Below are 22,918 nucleotides of genomic sequence, written 5' to 3' on the forward strand. Positions count from 1 at the left end.
CACCGACACGGTTAGTGTGACATGGGATCTTCCTATAAAGACGAATGGAAACACACATCACTTCAATGTATAAGTAATAAAGGACTCTGTTTGTTCTGGAAGGAGGAAGTTTGTTCTGCCAGCGTAAGTATTGAGCCATCATAGTAAGCATATGTCGAATGAGTTTATTCGATTGTTTTTAATTACTGCTTTAATCTGTTACATGCATCTGCATAGGCCAATAGAGAACGTATAAATAAAAGACGTAAGCCTGATAGCTTTGACACTTTCAAACAAGAAGGATTAGGTGGTTAAATATTCTTGCTTTACCTTATACTCTAGGAACTCGGGTACAAACCCAGCATTGCACATATCTCTCGTATGCCCGTAAGATAAAAAATACGTGTGATGCTTCGGTAGCAAAAAACATAATATGGCTTGGTCGTGTCGTCCCATTAAAGGCATCAACAATAGCTATACAATAGTCATAGCAAAGTAGAATAGAATAGCCGTTGTAGGATAACGAGAAGGGCAAGACGTGGTCATGAAGTATCTAAATCAAAGCAGGTAAAGACTACTCTGTTTGTATATTGAAACAGCGTACTTAGAAACGCGCTAATAAGACAACAGCTAGACATGATGACAAAATGAGATCACTGCGATGGTTTACGAGCGCATAATAGAGAAACGTACTAATTGCGTTGAATTTAATTTAGGTTTCCCTCAAACGAATCTTAACTTCCGGCAAGGGTAATGTTAAGTGACGTTCACTGACTTCATGCTGAAGTCTTAACAATTCTAATAACTTGCTTGTTTTTTTATTTGTCTAAACGAATGTACCTTAGCGAGAAGGTGTCAAGCACTTCGGTTACTGTGAAAATAAAGAATGCTCAATAGGGGTACAAGTACGTGATCTCAGTTACCCCAGTCAATATTTGTCCTGATAAAACTATAATCCTTGGTCAAAGCGCTGTCACCAGCGTCATTCTTAGACAACGTGATGATAGTAAGTGCTTTCATAGCGCACCCTTTACTCTTCGCATGAATAATCTTTCTTAAATATACTTCAGTTTCTTAACGATTAGGTGGTCCATATTTAAGCATGGTCTGTAGTGACGAACATCAACCCTCTTTAGCTGGGACAAAGGTCTACAGTCAGGAAAAATAAATTATAGCAGGAAAAAGCTTGGCAAATCAACTGTCAGCCTATTTATTCCCAATCTTTTTCTGTTTTCCCAACTGGAAACTCGGCTTTTTGTTGCTGTGGTCTTGCCTCTCCCTACATATAATACGCCATCACGATGCAAGATATTAGATCTTCTCAAATAAATATAGTTTTCATTATCGGACAGGATATAAACTGTATATATAATCATAATTCCACATGACGAGTTAACATGTATACTACGATTAATTACTGAATATGCTAATATCCTCTAGCTTTGTGAGAGGGCCCCTTAGCAAAAACAAGTGACGTCACAGCCTCAATGTGCTGTTTTTGCATTTTTTTTTAGATTTTCCTATATGGGCAATCGTTTTCGTCGTTGTTGTTCGACTAGCCGCTATCTGTGCTGGAATTCTCTACGTCACGAAGCGTCCTGTTACTCGAATTGTCTGATTGCATCATGGACGCTGACGCTAACAATGTTCATATTCCAACACTGCGAAAACAGCAAACACTCAAGCCATAACAGCTAACTCTATATATGTGAAGTTGAGCTCATCAACGTATACTGCAATTAGCGTTAAGGCTGTCAAATTGCGGAGCGAGTTAGCTATCTCAAAAACAATAGTTTCGGTTATAACTAAGAAATTTAGCCCTAATTGTGATAATATTTGATAAGTTACTTCTATTAGAAGTAACGAAAATATTATGATTGTAACATAATGGTAACGATGACCTTTCTAAGCTGAGACGATAAGAAACTACACTAAAAGGTCTGTAACCAAATAGCAGAGCAATTATAATGGGCTGAGCCTTTAAAAAATTGAATTATACTTTGTTGGGTCCAAGATTATTACTAGCGCATCAAAGTGTGGACTCATGCAAATGCAGACTAGCTCTATGTATATTACTATATTGCATAAAACCGCGTTTACGTCTAGCTGCTTTGATTCGACATGCTGACAGCATAAATTACATAGTAACTGCCTTAGCAATTCTGTTAGGAAGCTTGAAAAGAGTAGGACTTGAAAGTTCAATTTCTCGCTTATTGGTGATGTGTATCAGTGTAAATGTCAGGCAAATGTAAGCGTGTCTACGTAGTTATGGTTCGGTGAAGATGCCTCACGTCTATAGAGTATGCGAGCGTTTTTATACTGTTTATTGTACATCAAGGTGTGCGACTGAAAAGTAAAAACAACAACTGAAGGCATAATTTTATTTCTTCCCAATCTGAGTGATTAGTACTGCTTACAATACATGTTTAACTGATACAAACAGATTTTCCTTAACCAAGCTTAACCAAGTAGCACCAAAGTACTACGTCATTGAGGTCTGTTTGCAGCAATTAACACAAGCAACAAAAGTGCAATCGAAGAACATATAATGTGAAAATAGGCCTGCATTAGGAGCGTTTAGAAGTCACCTTAAGAAAAAAGTTCTCCAAGAGGAACCGATTTCTAGTTCGCCCTGAATAAGGATATATATATATATATATATATATATATATATATATATATATATATATTAATCGGCAGGTACAAACGAGAGTGGCTAAGAAAAATATAATCCACTTTCTCGCAAGTGCTGAACTTCGACTTTACTTGAAAGTAGCATACATGATAATTTCAGTAACTCAAAGAACTGAACATTGTTCAAGTTCAATATGCTTACTAATATACAAAAATGACTCGCGTATTAATTCAAACATAAATAACACAATTCTTTATTAGATCATTATTATTTTGTGTATTTGATAGCTATCAAATAAAATGTAACGTCCAATGACCATATCTGTTCGATTGTATCAATTCGTATGGTTTTAATACATATTCTATAAACGCTTGATTACGACAGCATCAATTGTCTCCTCTAAAATCTACGACTGGCCTCATACCTATGCATACATTAACAACTCCACGCACAAGTTCAAGAAACCCTTATACACATATACAGCAAACCAGAAAAAAATATAGAAATATCTATATTTGCCCGTGCAGTGCAGGAAAGGTCCTGTCAGGCGCACTTTGAATTTGTTAGAGCTTCATTTTATTACCCAGGTTTACGGAGAACACGTTCTATCATTCTTTACCTATTAAATAAATTGTTGCTTGACTGGCATAGTTTTCGCAACTCTAATCTTTCAAACCTTTTTTTCGTTAACTTCCTGGCGCGAACACATGTTCATGGCAGTTTTACTACAATGTTGTTTTTTTTCATCGCACACACGATTAATTAATTACAAAATAGCTACTTACGAATTGGCAGCGTTGTTTTATTTTTTAGAAAAACATCTCTATTTCCTATAACTTCAATGATTGTTATATGATTCGTTATCATCGTTATGATTTCTGCGCAAGTACTAGCGGCCTTTTGAAAATGGCATTTTGATGTATATATATATATTTATATAAACACAATTGGTGTCATGGGGTTTACGTATTTCTACTATTTGTAGGGCCAGAAGACTGCATATTATATATAATACATCACGTTGGCGTTTCCACGACGGGGAAATGTCGCAGAGATAAATGCTTTATTTTAATGCCTCATATGATGCTCCACTATTCGGCAGCCTATAAAACGCGGTTATGAGACGCCTCAGCCGGACTACGGGACCACATGGACCCGTCATTCAGCAGCTTAATATTACGACTTATCCTGTTTCCTATTGGCGTACAAAGTATAATGTCCCTGTGGAGGAAGGTCTCGCTTCGATGTCGGTCAGATGTCCCGACGGATTTTAAACGGCTTCCGTAGAACAACGACGATGTTCCTCTGAGATACAGAGAGTTCAATTGCGTTTGTAGGCCGACTCGTAGCCGCTATCATCGTGGACATTTGTGCGATTTTTTAACATAATGCAAGGATTCAGCAACAGAATGACGTGCCTTGTAATTTGCTGATCTATACATATGAGATGATTAATCTTTCTGGTTGACCCATCACTTATCAGGCCGTTGCCCGATCAGCGTGACCCTGTCTAATTGTATATCATAGCTATTTGTTATGTACAAGGTGTCCAATCGATTCGTTAATTTCCTTAGGACGGAAAAATTTGACGATAATTATGATAGTACACGTGTGTCACCTCCATAGCCTCGCAAGTTGGCACCAGAGCAGTCACTAGATGCGGCATCCTTACTCCATAAATTACTACAAATTTCGAACGAATGCACATACGTAGATCCTAGCCATTCACGTTGACGCCATTGCGTACAGTTGTTAAGCTGTTCATGGTGTTCATCTGAAATGTCCGGGTTTTCAGATCGATGTGACTGTGGCGGCAACGACAGCAAACGCCGCACAATAGTATAATCAAAGAGCGTTTACTTACTTGACACCTAGCTACGAGTGACAGCCTTCTGCCAAATGTGCTGTGATTTTTTACAATTTGAAAATCAGATCTATGACGTCAAGATGCAGACAAATTATCACCCTCCAGAATGGCATCCTCATCCTGCATAAAGTCTGCCGTAGAGGATAGTTAGCACTACAGTAGTAGTTATTGCTATTAAAGTCGATTTTAGGCTCAAATCTGAATTACAGCCGTCGACTCCGCACGTATAGACACAGGCCCGATATTCACGTTTTTGGCCACGTTCGCCCAAGTCACCGGGTCGTGAATTCCAATCGCAATAGTTACCCAGATGTTTTGCTGAACAGAATCGTTGCGTACCAATTTCGCCTATATTGAGGTTCACAGTTCATCAGCAATCCGTTGCGGGCGCGCAAAATTTCGAATATATTGAATGTGACAGGGCGGCGGTGTTTCCAGATGTGGTAAAAGGTGCCAGGCCGATTACCAATTAACGAAGATGCGTAAGAGCGACGACGTAGGAAGAATAAGAAAGGTAACCAGAAAAAAGGCAGCAGTTAGAATTTGTGGTTGTTCGTTACCATGCGATTAGTGCCGTTCGTTAGCGTACCTGTTGGTTAGTCAGGTTAAAAAAAGGTTAATTAAACCCGCGGATAGAGATCAACTCTGGCCGTATATTCAGAACAGTTTACTTTAATGAATGTTCTGATCGGGTCCTGCCCTATTCTTGTTACCGCTGCTGGCTAGTACTGATAAAATTTACCTTTCATTTGTAATCACATCAAATAATTATGACTATTATGTTACTTAATTACTAATATTATCATAATTAATTAATATTAAGTTTCGACACTTTCTGCCTACGATTGATTTGATTTCGTTATTATTATTATTATTATTATTATTATATTATATTTATTCTTCTTATTATTATCTATCTATATACCTAATTATAATCTTCTATTTCTTCACAGTAGGTTTGTCACGAATCATATATATATATATATATATATGGCTCGGATCAAAGGTTAAATAATGAACTCTTTCACAATCTTAGTTTGTTTTACTTCCAGTCGAAGTATGTACCATAGTTGTTTTTGATCCTCTGCCATTTTGGTTTCCAACTTTTTAATCTTACATCTGTCGAAGTTTAGAGTACAAAAATTAAGAATGGGCGAAAGGCAATTCTGACACGATGTTGCGATTTAAATCATTTTTTAAAAAATGCCATTTGTACAATCAATGAGAGAGCACTCAACCATAATCCCTGCTACCTCTGCCCTAGTGATCGTGCGATTAAAGTGATCTACCACACTTTTCACTACGCCCGTTAATGCAGAGTTCTCATCATTTCTACCTACCTACCTACCTATCTATCTGCTTATTAACAGTACCTTTGACCTGAGTTGGCGAACCACCACGGACTATATTATGTCAACAAACAAACACCATTAATTTTACCAGTTGTCTTTAAGGCGATCTGCCGCTGGCTCAGTTGCCCACCTCCATCTACTTGTATGACCATTTACGATTATCGCAGAAAATCCACTTGGCATCAGAGGCAGCAATTCAACACAACGTAAAACCAAAGAAAAGCTAGAAAAAAAAACGTCCCTGTCTCCCATTTTCGGTAAAACTATGCGGAACGCATATATCCATTGAGGTAAACCAGTGAACCTGCGTGTTGGTATTCATACACTCTATTGAGATAGGTCAGTTTGCAGCAAAGCTCTAGACCGTTTGTTGGACAAAGGTTGGTTCAGAAGATTTATTTTTGAAGTTACAGTTTCCAAACCAAAGGTTTCCCCACAGCTGGATTGAGCTTATATTCTGATTTTACGTGGGTCACAACAGTTTGCTTATTAGAATCCCAAGTGACGGTATTCGGTTGCACGGACACAGATTTCAAATAATATAAGGGTACATCGAAGACAAAGAGTGTTGCAAAATGTAGAGGCCTTACAGAATACGGCCATCGATGACCAAAATGAGATTGATATTTGTATCTATGTGATAAGAACAATCTAATATTAGCTTATCGAATAAGTATTGACTGTTTTTCTAGGTAAATTGGCCTAAGGTACCATATCTCGGATAGTATGAGTCACGTCAGGTCGACGTTGCAGTAAATTTAACGCTGAGCTCTGCCAGGAATATTATGCGAAATTTGTTGGGACTCTTTTACTTGAAATAGAGCATCTTGAAGCGAAATAAAATCTCTGCAAAAATCCACTATATTTCATAATTTTATTGCGGTATTGCCCATGCCCATGAAGGAGTTTATGCCACTTTTGGTCAATATGCATTATCGGAGTATCCCTTTGGATGATGTTTCGTGTGAGTTCGGATAAAAACGCATTTCGTAGTGGCCGACCAATTATGGACGTTTTAATGTAGATTTTGAAAGACAATAGATTATCATCTGTTTCATTCTCTGCACAGGCTCGTTAACGGTGTTAATGTCATTGGGGCAATACAAAAATTACTTGTTAGAAATTTTCGTCCGGGAAGTTTCGCAGTGATGGGATTACGGTGTTGCCAGAAAAATGGCAGAAGGTCTTTGATCGAAATATAGAAAATGTTGAATTTAATTTTGGATTAGAAACAGCTCGTATTTTTTCGAGAACGCAAAGATCAAACCTAGCATAATCCTTGGTGAAGGTCTTTGGAGCACAACTACCTTGGTACATTCCGGTGGTTTTCACACAATACTGTGCCTCATAAGTTTGATCGCATTCGATAGGCTTAATTTCTTCACTTAGCTCGCCTAATTCCCAGTTCTCCGAACAGTATAGATTCGAGTAGGAATTGCAGACGTAGCATTTAATTGACGTTGCTGTAATGTCAGAAAAAAGAGGGAAAATATGTTAGTAGAATTTTAAGAAGTTGTAGATATACTGCTGGGAAATAATATAATTTATTGTTTTTTTTCTTGTTCACTTCTGATATAATCAATTTGAATGTAGGTTCGATAAAATTGTCGAAAAAAAAGACTTTTGACATCTTCTTTGTTAAGAATTATCAAGGCGCTGTTTTTTCGGGTAATGTGTTAGTAGCATTATAGGTTGTCCAGAAAGGAAAAGTTTGCTCTACCGGACAGTTTTGTTTAAGTTTAGCTGAAGTTAGCGAACGCCAGCCAAATCCAACCCATAATGCGTAAAGTTAGAGGAACTGACTCGTTTCACTTCAACGTTCAACATCAAATGAGGCTTCTCAATGTCTTTTTCTTTTTATCACCAGACAGGCCAAGGCCAATTTAACTCATCCACTGAGTTCAACTCGATCGTAAGACATCCTAACGTAGCGGAACACATCTGACTCTTTTATATGAGCCTCTGGATAGCAAAGAGACGAATAGCTTTAAAGCCGAAGACTGAATTATGAATTCAACTTGCGCTATTGGATAGCAATAACTTTTGATGCGTAATCTGTATTGTTCGTATAGGATCTCACCCATAAACGAAAAAAATTGAACTTAATGTGGATACAGCCATAGGAAAAAAAAAGTATAATTATAAAGAAAATGTTTATCAACACCGTTCTATGTTAACACGTTATGGTACGATGCTAGTACCTTCTATTTCACATAAAGTTAATTTAGCGTTATGTGAAATTTAATTTACTTGCATAACAAGCGATTTTCAAACGATTCTCAAAGGCTATATAACTAAGAGCTACTCGTTTTAATCGTAGTGTACGGAAGCGGGTTGCATCTGTAAAAAACGGGCAGCTTCACAGAGAACTATTTAGTTCGTCCTAGAAAGCGGCGGTATATACTTACCGACAGACGTTAGCCTCAGATGCGACCCAAGCAGCTGACTTTAGGTAAGTGTATCTATTGAAATTTACAATTTGTCTCAGAACTAAACGAATCCACGGGTAAGCAAATCATCTATAGACCCGTGTCTGTAGATCTGGCTTCTGTTAACTAAACCTACTTTCTAGTGGAGTACACATGCTCTTCCTTGGATGAATCACCAGCGACTATTTTAAGCCAACAACAGTGAATTCTGTAACAATCTATTACGCCTACGATATTTCCTTGATTCTATTCATTTCGCCATTGTCGTGCTTATAGCCCGACCTGTAGGTTATATTCATGAACGTCAGCCGCCTGGCGACAATGGATCTTTTGCCGATCATTTAGGAACACTTTTTTTTGTACGCACCGTTACTACATAGGCACGGTGCTTAAAATACCTTTATTTGCTAAGCAACAAGACCTTTTATCCAACAATACGTTCTGTTATAAAACAATGTGTTTTATCATAATCTATCACCGCATGTGTAACACACGTAAATATGTAAAATGAATCATTGCTACGCCATCTGCGCTCTTGTTTTTCTAGCTACGATCGGCTCACTGAGAGGAATAATCATCGAACAGTGTTCCTAAGTGTTGCTAACAATTTTCGTTGTCGAATTGTCGTCGTTATCAAGCACGACACTGACCCTCCTCTGCTAACAGGCCGACATAGCCGCCACTCAACCGATACTGCTGTGTTACCTACAACTTGTCGCATGTGCCAAGTTATTGGCAGCTTAACTACATACACTTGTTGATAGATAAGTAGACTGTCATCATATAGAAGAACTGGTAAGTTGATGGTTGATATTTTACGTCCGTTCACGGTACTACTACGCACTGCTTCATACGGCTAGCAGTTCGTCGCAAGACGAAATGGACCGTGTTGCTATCGAGCCTAAGTCCGAAGGCAAACACTTTATATACTGTATGATCAGGCTAATTCTACTGATTATGCCTCGGATTGAATGCCAGCCCGCTATGAATGTGCGAGTTACACCCCATACTTGTATATACAAAACAGTGCAATCGTAAGTAGGCAAAAGTGCATTACAATAGTAGATCCACGCGTTAAGGTCTTTAAACACAAACTAATAAGGCCGATATTTTTCATTAGTGCCGTATTTATGAAAGAACACAATTGTGCCTGCTTGCTCACTTACACATTGTACAAAATGAAACTGGGCCTATGCACTTGAGCCTTTTTCGTTGACGTCTACAAAATAATTGACTCCATTGTATGAGTAAAATAAAACAGGTGAGCTATCTATGGAATATAATCTGTAATGGTACAATTGCAGATGGGCATAATAATGGTGGAACAATATGAGGCAAACGTGCCTGAATTCAAAACAGGATGAATGCCTATTCTAATCAAAACCCAATTTCTAGACCTTTTTAGAGGATAACGGTCTCAGCGAGTGTCTGGCTATGCTGTATAATGGCAAATATTTATTATACTATTGTACATGTATAGTATACATATTATATATATACTATATATATTATATATAGTATATAGGTTATAGTATAATATCATGGCTCATCATAGCTGAATAGCTACTTCTTGATCGTTCGAAATATCACCACGTGTGAACAATCGATCATGATATGATGGTAAGCCGTTGGCACATGGTTGGCATACGTGTAAGGCATTGCGTATATGTCCCAGATGTTGCATGTAGGAATCGTTACGCAGATCCGAAACGGTAAGAAGAGAAGTAGAATAGAATAGGATTTGATGAAGCCCAAAACTTTTCAGTACGAGCAAACTTTAGTTTGAATAATTAGCGTCCGTTAGCGATAATAATTAGCATGGCAGAGAAACAAGCTTCTTATATACACGCAAGGAATCGAAAGATAAGATTTTACATTTCTATTTATATATAAAGGACCGCTGAATTTAGTGATGTCGTAATAATTTATTATTTTTCTCATCATTCAGCGAGGGTTCTTCCTTTAACGGACCCATTCTTCTTGTTTCCTTCTGGCCTTGTGAGTAAAATGCCGATTAAGCAGATGAAAGTGTCAAGCCTTTCAAACTGAGAATGTGCGGTTACTCTTCTTGTCAGAACACGATGTTGGGAATTTTAGCCATTTGCTAAAAAGGTCCTTTACAACAATCCCCTTAGATGTGCCGGTAGACCTTCACCCGCTTTTCCGCATCCTGACACTTACGTAGACGAAAATACTCTTCGTCTAGCGAAATTGTCTACCGTTTACACACGGTTACATATCGCTAATATCTTGTACCACGTAGATCTGTAGTACGAAGCTGACGTTTTTCATTGATGGAAACCGCGAGATTAGCCACTCATCTACATCTGTCTAGTGCTAGCTTTATCGAATAAAGTGACCTGATCGAAAAATTGCGGATGGAGGTGGCGGTAGTTCGATTACTGAGTCATTCAAGCCTGTTACCATTCACTACCTATAACTGATCTAATTGCACTTGGGATCAATTTCGAAACACACACCTAGCGCCACCTGGGATACTTGCAATATTATATAATAGGAACCCAGCAAAATAGGTATATACGTATCTTCCCCACTTACCCGAACCAAACAAGGAACACAATAGAACCAACAGCACAACCCGGCGGCTTGCTGTTGTTAAAGGCCTCGAGGGTTCCATTAAGGCGCGCATTTTTTTACTTCTGATGATATAACTTTTCTTCTAGAACGCCCAGACACGCAGTTTACTTTCGCTGTACCTTTAAAGTTCGTGTAGTACATTCGGACGCACTACCTTGTCGTATTCACAAGCAGTAGAATCGACCTCGAATTTTTTCTTCTTCTTCACACATACAGTATAGACAAACCTAAACACATAGCGAAACTGGAACCTTGTTTGCCAGTTCGGAACTCTGTTTGTTTTGGTGTACCATCACTTCTCCTGGACACCAGCATCGCCGCGACCGCTCATTATCACCACGTGATCGACATTGTGATAACTTGGCTTAACAACGCACTGCTTGAAGGACAGATGTTTGAATTAATCGTTTTTGGACTCTACAGCTACGTGGGAACACAATTTCCCTAGCTATCAAACCATATGAAAATTGACCACTCAATGGTAGGTTTATTTTAAGCAGTTTAAAAGCTGATTTTTCAATTCGACGTGGGGGCCGTTCGAAAGATCTCTTCGCAGATTTTTCTTTGCTGAGCACCCAGGCTTCGAGGAGGTTTTTGCTTGTTGCACCTAGTGATCACATCCACGTATCCAAGCTAGTTCGCTGCTCTTTTTTACGATAAAATTTTAATAGATAGCCCAGAGTGCAGAACGATATTCTACGGAATCGCTGGCTCGTTGTTTGAACACCGTTTACCACCCTACCTCACTTTACTCGAGGCTTGCATAACCGAATCAATTACGAAATTTCTTCTACTGCTCGACGGGCGTTGTCCTTGAGTGTTATCGCAAGGCAAAGTGGAAAATTTTGCTTTATTTCGTAAAGCCTCGCAATCAACATGTTGTTTGGTGGCCGGCAACAGCTTTTCTTGGCAGTCCGTACCTCAGTTCTCACTAGCTTAGCTAGTTTGCTAGCCAACCGCCGCTACGAATGCTTCTGCTCAGCTATCCTTATGTTGTCCATTGTTACGTGGTTCCCTCTTCAGTTTGTTGTTAGTGTCTTATTACGATGGCAGCGATCACGGCGAAGACAGCAACAGGCCGGTCTGCTACTGCCGCGGCTATGAGTGCCGGCAGAACAAGCATGTTTTGCGACGAGTCGCCATGGCGACAAAAACTCTGATGATCCTACGATAATATGCTACTGCTTTCGGAGATGGTGTTGTTACCGGCGATGCCTCAGCCGACAGCGTCGCTGCGTTCTCTGCTCCCCGAAATTCTGTTGCTGTTGTTAACGAAGTGGGGAATAGTGCAGCGAAAGCCCCACTACGACGGGCTATCGATATGGTCGGGTTTGGATTGGTAATGGCGGCCGGTCGTTGATCAGTTCTGCTTGCTGAGCGGAACTGTGAGTAACGAACACTACCATATTTCCGACACAGCGAACCATCTTTATGGAAAGAAGAAATGGAACTCCTTGCGGCGAGGTTTGCTACTATTGTTATACGTTTTGTGATTATTTAATGTGACGAGGATGGTGTGTGTACGATCTCGCGACACACAATAGCTATTTTGTTAATAAACTAACAACTAAAACTCTTCCCCTTGGCATCAATAATCAAATGTATGCATTCCCTCATTGAAGCGTTTAATATCCTCCACAGTGGGTACATGCTTGACATGTAAGCATAGACGCGTCACGATGAAAAGATTGTTAACCAATGGGATATTGCATCAGATAGCTTGGCCTGTTATAGAAGACCTGTCTTATGGTGAGTGCGTTATCGAGTGTCATTATATGTAGAAACAAAAAATATACGGGCTTAAGCTCCGACAGCTCCGCATCGTCATCGATCGGGTCAATTCGTCAAAGCATTATTCATGGATTTTTATACATGCACAACCACACAATTAGAAAGATGAAAAAACAAACATCTCTCATTGAGTTATTTTGACAAATAAGTTTGAACAAATATTGTTACAACACATTGCTATTATAGTATTCAACGAATAAACACCTCATCCCCATTGAACATCGAATATCGGCATACTGTATCTCCTACATAGACAGTCGTTCTCCCCCACAACCGCTTCACCCGCTCTGAAATCGTTCGCGCTCATCGTGTACACCTCAACGACGGTTCTTATCTACGTTTGCCCACCTGACTCAAAATCACAGATCAGTACACAGCCGCGCGACTCCTTCCTTCCGTTCGACGCGTCCATGCGACTTCAATCGTCAACGGTTGACGTTCAAAAACGGGCGTCAGGTGCAGAGAGATTGCTCCTAGCAGTTGGCAAAAAGCGCGACTTCACATCTTTTGCCGTCTGGCGGAACACTATAGCAGAAAGCATGGCGAGTGGACAAAGAATGTGAAATGCAACCGCTATCAGCGGAACCGAAGCAGACCGCCACGACAACGACGACAGCCATAGCGCGCCGGTGCCTTACGGTACACCGATGGAGAGAGGACGGAAGCGGTTGACTGTTTCCTATTATCGCCACAGAGGGTGCCACACGTACCACAGTTACCGTAGAACTCGCTAATGTATTGGAATGGGCTATAAATGACGGAGTTGTCGGAGATGACAGACGAAACGCCGAAAGTATGGAAAGATGCAGTTCAGATATATCTCATCTATACAGAAAAAGTTTCAGTAGACTCATAGCGGAAAAGTAAGAAAAGCAGAAAGTTAAGAAGAAAAAAATATATATATACATATATATATATATATATATATGTATATATATTGTTTTTCTTTTCAAATAACGGGAGCGATAATGGAGAAAATTAAGTTTTTTTTTCATTTAAGAACCAAAAACTTATTAATGGTTTCCTTTTTCTAAGATTTCAAGTTCGGTCGAATGGATACCAAGAAGAATTTAAATGAATTCTAACTAGTGCTTTATGATATACCTAAATGGTATATAAATGTATTGACTGATTACTAGCATTAGTTTGCTGCTTTGACAGAACGAATTAGGTTATTTAGGTTATTCATAATGCACAATATTATTATTCGATTTCAGTTCTTGATGTACAACTGTTATATTACATGCACTACATATTATAGAATCGCTTGTGCTTAAAGTAGAGTACGCAACTTCATTGAGTACAAGTTTACTGATAATAACACCTGTTGAAACATCTAAAATCGAACACAACAATAATATATGTGTATGAACATATGTAGGGCACTAAGAAGGCCAAGCTGAATTAATTTATTCCTATTTTATTTTTTTATACATATGTTTTTATTTTTCTATAGAATTTATACATAACTGTTCATTTTCGAGAAAATAAAAGCAAATTGATCTGACTTTAGATGAGGTTGATGGTCACTAGGGTTGTGATGAAAGCTATACCCGAAGCTTAGCAATACATTTGTACAGAATATAACGCGCGTGGCCTTACACAAATAACCGCATATAGCGTTTCCTTTACGCGTACTACGCTGTTCTTTCTGGCGATTTCTGTCCCATCTATTCCCTGTTCCCGTCTATTTGCTCCCGCTTTCATATTCGCCCCTCCCGTTAGAGGCTCCCAAGAATTCTTTATCCACACAACTTTCTATTTTTATACTTTCCGCCCATATAATCTACTGCCACTCGTTTTCTATTTAATTAAGTACCCGCATATGCCGCATTTCGTGGCAGGGTACTCAAGCGTCTATGCAGGAAGTTCGAAATTCACCGTTGACACGAGAGAACGCCATTTCGTCTCTAGACTTGTCTCACGATCGTTATGTGCGCTGTCGATATAGGCGCGCTTTGTGCCCTGTCCCCATAGCGACGGCACCAACAATTTGATTCGCTGATATAGAAGCTTACTCGAGGTGCGTGCATGAAGGGAGTGACCCAAAGAAAAAGGAAGAGGATAAGCAAGCTTCCTATCTCCCAGGGCTTTGCGCACCATCAACCCATTCACGATAGATGAGCAAAGCCTTCCAATCTGTCTGAGTGCATGTTCTGAAAAAGGGGTCCAGGAGTCCCGTCTTTAGGGCTTTTGCGTCAAAAAAACAATAGACAGTTTAAGTTGTTGATTCCGATGAATGACATCTATATCATAAAAGTATAGAGATTACAATTTTGCATGAAGCAAGAAGCATGGAGCAGGCGTCAGGCATGGGTCGGCAGTCCATTAGTGTAGTTTTCTTGGAAACTAAGAAATCTGCTTAACGACAACTGGTAGTGGTTTCATGATGGTGTTTACAGGTTGGGCGACAGGAAATGGTAGTATATGTAGCACACAATCAGGTCGGATCGATTCGGATCGGACTGCCTTGCTCAGTCAATCCGATCCGAATCCATTGCAAAAAGTGGTCGATTGACCGGCAGGACAGTGTACTAGAAATGTTCTTGAGCAATCATTTGATCAATCAGGTAGAAAGCGGTACACGAACGCAAAGAAGATGGCCAATGAACGCTTTATGCCAACTGTGGTAGAAAATGTATTTGTCTGTAAGTTACTATTACACATTATGGTCCTACTCCGTTTAAGAATGTTTATGATGTCAGCGATTTTTTATTTTAATAATACTGCGTATAATTTCTATTATGCGGGATTCTTCTTGCGACACTAATGGTGTTATCGATAATGCTTCTCTTAGGTATTCGTTGATAGTCATTTCGCCTGTGTTCTCTATTGTTGATTTACCTGTCTTCAAACCCTTCGATTAGCGAAATTGATTTTTAAAACATAACACAATCATGTTCTATTTACTAATAGACAACGTGGCCTCAATCTGAAAAATCTGTGTACTTTCTATAAGCAATTTAGAAATGTATGGTTAGTTATATCAAAGATTCTCAGATTCCATACAGGTATGGTACTCAGATAGCCAGGCATAGATAAGCGTCAACTCCTACACATGCATATCCAAGCTCAGCCACAACGCAGCGCAGACCGCACATAGTATATGACTGTACCCGTTGTGTTCGTATAGCACCACAACCATAAGGCCTATTGGCCACCTAAAATCGAAGAGCTATCTGTACATAAACGTTGGAAGGCCATGCCCCCCTAACCAAATCTTTGATGGCTGTAGTCTAAGGTGATATTTCTGCCAATGAAAGTAAGATAAGAATCGACTATGTGCTTGTAATAGATCGGCTGTACGGTACCCGTACGGCCGATCTACTACCAACAGCATGTTCAGTTATGGATATAGCTGTGCAGTGGAAGCCGTTGTCTACTAGAGGTGGCCACAACGCCTAACTTCCGCAGATTATAGTACAGGAACTCCTCCCAGAAGTGTGCCATGTAGTCATCGAGGGAAATATCTTCTCTTCGGAAGTCCTAATTGTTCATATCTACTGCTATATTGTCCTTGTTATGATCACTATCACACTGTTCATAGATGTAGTTTGTCCTCAAGCAATGCATCTCCGCCGTACGGATCAGTGGAGACATCAGGAAATATTTGTGATGAACGCCGAGACCACTATTCTGTTCTCCGATAAGGACAGTCGCGTGGTTCGGACCGTTCGTACATCAACAACGACGCTATATAGGGGAAGAGGCCTTGGGCCTACAGGAGACGCTAAGGATGATGCCAGTGGTTAGGCAGCAGCGAAGAGCAACGTATGGACGTAACGAGTGTCTAAACGTCGATGACATGATACATATACATATGTATGTATATACATAAACAGCGAAGTATGAGCTGACAATAAATGAATTTCTACAACGCGAGCATAAATAACTATATGGGCGAGCATCCGTACATCTTTATTAATACCTTGTTAATGAGTGCCCCTCAATCGCATCGATGGCGGTCAGTGAAAAAATTCTGTGGTTCCAGCGGGTGCAGGGGAGGTTCTTGTGTACTGAGATTCTTTTTCAATTGGGATTCTTGGCAACTGGTAGATTGTCTTCGAAAAGCTGCTATTGTGTATCGGCTTTTTGCTATTGTGATTTACATAATGTAAATAATAATTAAAATTAAAGAGCAGAATCTCGCTTCTCACACTGCGCTTATGTATTTTATTGATAGTCATTTAACTACCGGAGCCAAGCGTCGAATTATTGCAAGGTTTCAATTTCAGCTGGCCGTATAATACAAATTAGATCAAGTAACCCAGTTGGCCTTCTAATTTCCTCAACGAATTTTCCGTTTGTCACTGCAAGATCCATAGGAACAGGAGCTGCGGCGACAAATATAGTTTACGGCCACATCGCATTTCATTCGTCAAATCTTAAGGTCCTGTTATCAAGCGTTGATGGCAATCTAAAACCGTTTAATTTGAATATAATACTTTGAGAAATCTTTTGACAGTCCGAGAAAAGTCTCTTGTATTGTATGTTTTTCCAACTGTCTAGAGGTTTTTTCCCTCATCCTGTGCATTGGGCATGTCTGGCAGCGGCTAGAATAATTTTGCTGTCATCGACGAAATCTTGTAAATTTATCTGCTCTATCATACATTGCAGTAGAGAATCGTTATCAGTAGCTCTCAGCTGTAGCTGTCTGTTGCTAGCGGCTCTGCTGGGCGCAGGCCTGACGAGAGCAGCCTGATTTGATTCGACGCAACGAACTAAATGATGATACGAAAGCAACGTTGACTTTGACGTTGATAATAATATCCATATCGACGCCGAGCGGAGGGCGGCAACCCCAAGGAAAACCGGCTTTTCAGATCTGGAAAAAGTTGGGCTTTCGCCGGTTACTGGAACGGTTTCGCACGGCGCGAGACCCAATTTTTTTCTGGAAACCTCGTATCCCCCGTTGAAAAAGCAGATTCTTGCGAATCCACCGATCAGATGCTGATGAACCTTCGACGGGATAACGTAGTGTTGTTACGCACCCGAGACAAAGACAGGAGGCAGGAAAACGTTCTTTCTCACGAATTCTGTATTAGGTTGCCGTTAGGACTTACGGTTGACTTTTCAGGCTTCTCATGCGATCACATTGAATGAAGTGAAAGTGCACCTTTAAGTTGAACTATCCCTCCTGTTATCGTGGCTGTATACGTGGAGTTGGTAGTACAAAATCGCAGCTAAAGCACTCGAGCTCGACAGGAAAGCCGGCAGATCCAGCCGTAAATTCATAAAAAGTAGTGTTTGCAATGTTTCGCCGTGTAGAAACGTTCTGCGGCCTGCGTGTTTCTTTGGTGGCGTTAGTTTTATTTTTTGCGGTAGCCATCCTGCTCGTACAGCAGGCCGCGGGTCACGCGCGACTTGTTGAGCCCCCGTCGCGAAACACACTTTGGAGGTTTGGTTACCATGCTGCACCTAACTTTGAAGATTCGGAACTGTTCTGCGGTGGAATTAAGGTACGTTTGTCGCACACCTGGGATACATTTGTCCCGTTCGCAACCTGGACAATGTCCAAATTGTGTATGATAAATAGACGTGTATGTATATTCAGCAAGATTTTCTACGTATATTACCTGGGTTAGTTATCGCAGTAGATAAATTTAATGCTGATTCAGAATAATTTACTTCATCATGTAGCCCATCTATAGAAACAATAATAAATGTGGTTGCATTCAGCGTAAAGATCAGTCATTTCCTATGCGGTAATCAGCCTATATGGTCGCAGAATAAAAAAATAAGTTGACTTAATGTTATACCGCTTCCAGGCCCGAGTAAAGCGAAAACGTAGTACCTAATCTGCATTCATACACGAATGCGTATTGAAATAGCTACAACTTTCTAACCGCCGTACCCATGTAAACTCAACCGAATCGACCACACCGATCATGAATAATCATGGCGTCATATAAACAAAGGTTTACAACAACGGCCTAACATGACGAGAGCGGATAAATTCACACATGTATATATATATATATACCGTTGCTAAATCACAGAATTGTTCTGATCATAAAATATGTAGTAGCCAAACAAAAGGATCAACTACAAAACAGGCTCTAACACACCTTCCGGTTCCACACTGCCGGCTGCTATAGAATTTAGTGAGTAGTAATCCATTGAGACGTAACTCATCTGCATGCAGCCAGACAATTGGGTTTTATTGGCATTCGGCAAGAGCTGTTCCCTTATGCTCTACTGTAGTGTACTGCCTTATTGGCAATTCAATGTAAAATATTCACATAATTATTGTGCTTCACACTTCCATCACACATAGTCAAAGGTCTTTCGAGTTGAACACAGGTCTACTATAATGCTAACCCTGCACGATTACCATGCGGTACTGTCATCGGCTGTCGCCCACGTATGATCATAAACCGCCAAGACAAACGAGGACTGGTAAATACGGCGGCAATACAAAAAACAATCGCTTCCCTAAAGAGTTAAGGAAGCGAATTATAGGACTTCATTGTTTGGCCTACTTTTTTTTTTCACTGTTAGCTAACGGCGGGCCGACGTCGATCGGCACTGCACAGAAGAAATCAGCCGCCAGACGGCTGATGAAGCCTATTATTGATTTCATCATAAATAGATGAACGTTGCAAAATGTTTAATTCTCCAAATGTAATAACAAGACGGCTCATTAACTAAATCTGTAGAATGAATGCTTGTGCATATGCGAAAATTCACTGTACGAGCACACATAACATCATCACGATATCAGGGGGGTGCTGGCTCACTTGAAGGGGCGACTTCGTTACCGAGGGTTGTTAAATGACAAACGCCGGAAGCAGGGTCCACTGGTTCTATTCATAGTCACCTGTCATATAACAACAACAGCAAGGGCACCAGTAAATGGATTAGAAATAGTTGAACGAGCAACATTTGGATACGATCCACCTTTTGGGCGGTGGAGGCGGCAGCGGGCTTATTGTGAGCACATTATATAGCACATGAATTATAGAAGACGCATTCACCTCACAGACGTCGATGAGCCAAACAGGGCTTACGGAGCCTCGTGACCGGGAAAAGCTTTCGTGCATTTGCGTGCTGGGCTTGAAGTAAATATCGCACTAGATCAGACGTCATTAAACATTGGCTGCTAATATACACATATATGGGGGGGGGGGAATCTAAATCCGAACTTTTTTGCGAGTTGTTTCTAAGGCTGCATAAAAACAAAGATTTCAAGAAATTTTTTTCCAGGTACTAGAAGTATCACTTTTGATGGCCATGTTCGTTCAATACGGCCATTGCCCTCCGCCATTATAGCTTAGGTTTGGTGCCTAAACCAGCCACAAGCTATTTTCAAACTATTATTTCCTCAAGGCACAAATCTTCATAGTACAGAGTCGTTAAGATTTCGTTCAAATACACTATATGTGAAAAATTCTAGTGGAAACACATTTTGAGCTGATAACAGATAAAACTCCGAAAATGCAGGAGTTCAGATCAGCCAAAAAAATCGTAAAGGTGAAAAGGACGTAAGAAAATTAAGCGTTAAAAAAAACAATTATTGGAGTTTATTCGGGCATCTATATTGGAAATTGATAATCTGCGTTTCAAAATGACAATGTATTTTCATATTGAAAAATTCAAATGTTTTAGAAGTGACTTTAAGCCATTTTGATCAATTCGGTGATTCGAGCTACTGAGAATCTTTAGCCTGATGGAAATTTTCGTCGAATTTTTTAGATACCGCTTGAAAATTTGCCGTAGCGTAGACTGTCCATTTTTATAAAATTTTAAATCTTAGCAAGGGTTCGTTGCGTGTAAAGATATTGCAGAGTAGCTGACAATAGCCCAAAGTATGAAAGTTCCCACCGACCTGAATTGGTTATTCCGTTCTAGAAAGGAATGCCTTTTTTTAGCATCCAAAACGACGGATTAGCGGATGTCCATTATGACAAACAGCCCGACAAAGCCTATCCATATTTCAAAATCGCTTTCTGTGGAGGACGGGACAAAAATTACTTGGAAATTTGAAAGTTCTAATTTTACATCTCTTGAAGTAGCAAAAAAGCAGAGACGAGTAAGAGGATAAAAATTAACTGAAAATTCTCAAACTTCAAGCTATATATATGTATTTTCGACGTATATATATATATATATATATATATCGAAAAAGCATTGACTGTTTTTCCAGCCAGTATCACATATATCAAATAATATGAGTCGGATCGGCGTTGGTGTCGTCTGAAGGCTAAAAATTTTAAAATGCTGGAATATCTTGCTTTGATTTAAGATAGAGCGATCTGAAGGTAAGTCGAACTTCGAAAAAAGTTGTTGTTATTCTACAATTTGATGACAATAGAAGCACAAAGGTTGTCAAGGCCCACAATAAAAGTTGCGCTGTTTATGATCGAGACGCATTATCGGAGGAAACGGCCTAAAGGTGGCTCTATCGCTTTTGTCCTAGAAATTTTCACAGACGCCTTTTATAGTGATCGAAAAAGGTACCGAAGAAAACTTATTGTTTTATCGCGGAAGTTAAGCAAGGCGAACACGTGAGCAGCCATGATCCAAACCGTTTAAAAAAACTAGGTACAAACGAAGTTCAATGTTTGGGTGCCACGTGAATTGATACAGAATTTACTCGATCGCATTCCTATCTGCGAAACTCCTACAGAATCGTAATAAAATCAAGCCATTTCATGAACGATCGATTACGGGTTACAAAAAACGTATAACATATAACAATAATATGCAAATAAGAAGATAAAAAAAATGCAGTGCACAATTCATGACGAAACCCAGATTGACGCCGACAATCAGAAACGAATCGTACGCTAAGGGTTTTGTGCCCCCTGTGCAAAATGATTGATTCGGTCAATAACTACCAACTTTACAACAAATCATTGAACCATGACAACACTCGACTACATATATATTGTTAATTACTCGGAAAAAATTGAGAAAGCTTACTTACACGGCAAACTTTAATGCGTTCACTGTGTGAGCCACATCATGCTTCTTCCCCTCCGGCCTCTGCCGTGAGATTAATTTCAATGGGGACACACGTAGGAATCACGTGTCACAATTTTTCGGTCAGAAACCATAGCGATTCGACAATGATGAGACTATGACGTTATTACAAAAATGCGTCTCAATCAAAATAATGCATATTTGGTTTAACAATAATATTTTACAATATAAAAAAAAATACTTGTTTAAAACTTTTGGCATGAAAACAGTCAGTGCTTTTTCTACAATCGCAGCTGTGTAAAAGTTACTAATTGCTAAGCACAGAATTTGAGTTGTATAGGCTAACATAGCTGAAGAATAATCAAAAACTGGATTTTTTTAACCAAACAGCAGTTACACAGGTTCAGTCTTCAACTTTTCAAGTAAATAAAAATGTAAAGAAATAACGGATAACGTAGAACATTGAGAAGAGACTACCTTAGCGGCACCGCTTGCAGCATAAATAGGTCAGCTTTACAGAAAGAAAGAACAAGTTTAAATAGTTTTGATGAAAATTTATAAGTGACCGCTGTAAAACAAAGCGTTCTACTCTGAAAGGTTGTGGATTTATAGCGGATTGAAGAAACACTTTTGTAACCTAACTTGTAATTTTTTGACCGTGGAAGAAATAGAATCATATACTTTTTGTTTTGATAAACGTTTATGACCTCATAGATGCATCTACGTTTCTACACGAAGTTGTGAAAAAAAAAAAACTTGCTGTTTTTGTGGGTGATCACCTTGCTGGACTCACTAGATTTCATCATTTTAAACTAATGAAAGCTCGCTCAGAGGGGCTTGATTCGCGGAAGTTGTTCCAAGGGAATGAGAAGTAAACTGCTAGACACAGAAGCGCATTCAGACTTTTCTCACATGTTGACTATATTGACCCGCCAACCACCCAGTACGTTGTATCTGTGACACGTATTTGTCGTCGCTTGCGTATTTGTATGATGGTTCTTATCCATTATTGTTGCCTACAGAAAACAGTTGAATGCCTATTCACAACCTATATCACACTATATCATGTTAGTACGGAAAGATCATCGGAATTAACGTTTATGCCGTTGGCTGTAGGTTTCGAATTGACTACGCGAGCCTTTTCCCACCTAGAGCCTCACAAGTGTCTCAACACCTTCAGTCTAGATTGTATCTGCAAAAAGAACTAAGAACAAATTGAGCGGGCATTGAATATCAATAGTCTGTTGTGTGGCAGGAGGCCACATGATCAAAACGGTACCCGCAAACCTGCCTCCTAGATACACTTTCATTAGCGACATGTACTCCACGTAAGCTACAAATT

The 22,918-nt window shown here is 39.6% G+C and overlaps 2 protein-coding genes across 6 annotated transcripts in view; one reads left to right on the forward strand and one right to left on the reverse strand.

Annotated features, from left to right (window-relative positions):
- Positions 1-15: 15 nt before the first annotated feature.
- The window catches only part of LOC111273681 (uncharacterized), a 62,042-nt gene continuing 39,139 nt past the window's right edge, over positions 16-22,918 (forward strand). Inside the window, exons 1-2 of one of the 3 annotated variants that reach the window (XR_002687986.2) lie at positions 32-123; positions 1,494-2,934. Coding sequence is in view for 2 of the 3 variants with exons in the window: in XM_022855538.2 (XP_022711273.1) it covers positions 17,904-18,110 (207 nt within the window). In the remaining variant the exon portion in view is untranslated. Of the gene's footprint in view, positions 124-1,493; positions 2,935-17,414; positions 18,111-22,918 lie in introns of those variants that run through there. The other 2 variants (XM_086973592.1, XM_022855538.2) reach the window with 2 other exon arrangements.
- LOC111273678 (UPAR/Ly6 domain-containing protein bou) lies at positions 2,840-14,067 on the reverse strand. 3 transcript variants are annotated; one of them, XM_022855536.2, is made up of 3 exons: positions 13,000-14,067; positions 7,138-7,296; positions 2,840-4,829 (listed from the first exon to the last, which is right to left on the reverse strand). In XM_022855536.2, the coding sequence occupies exons 1-3, from the start codon at positions 13,061-13,063 to the stop codon at positions 4,597-4,599; spliced, it is 456 nt and encodes a 151-aa protein (XP_022711271.1). In that variant the 5' UTR covers positions 13,064-14,067; the 3' UTR covers positions 2,840-4,596. The 3 variants fall into 3 exon arrangements, with proteins under 3 accessions (XP_022711271.1, XP_086829719.1, XP_022711270.1); XM_086973593.1 differs by lacking the exon at positions 13,000-14,067 and adding an exon at positions 10,822-12,675; XM_022855535.2 differs by lacking the exon at positions 13,000-14,067 and adding an exon at positions 10,822-12,530 and having other exon boundaries at positions 7,141-7,296.

Source organism: Varroa jacobsoni, unplaced genomic scaffold (assembly GCF_002532875.2).
Source record: "Varroa jacobsoni isolate VJ856 unplaced genomic scaffold, vjacob_1.0 scaffold_214, whole genome shotgun sequence".
Taxonomy (NCBI): Eukaryota; Metazoa; Arthropoda; class Arachnida; order Mesostigmata; family Varroidae; genus Varroa; species Varroa jacobsoni.

Bases quoted from the DNA above. Each gene is read 5' to 3' on its own strand.
- LOC111273678 (XM_086973593.1), bottom strand. From the start codon at position 10,912: ATGCGCGCCTTAATGGAACCCTCGAGGCCTTTAACAACAGCAAGCCGC. The intron at 7,297-10,821 runs GTAAGTGGGGAA...CTGACATTACAG, and splicing joins GTGTTCCTTGTTTGGTTCGG to CAACGTCAATTAAATGCTAC. The intron at 4,830-7,137 runs GTTGTGCTCCAA...ACCTCAATATAG, and splicing joins CACCGGAATGTACCAAGGTA to GCGAAATTGGTACGCAACGA.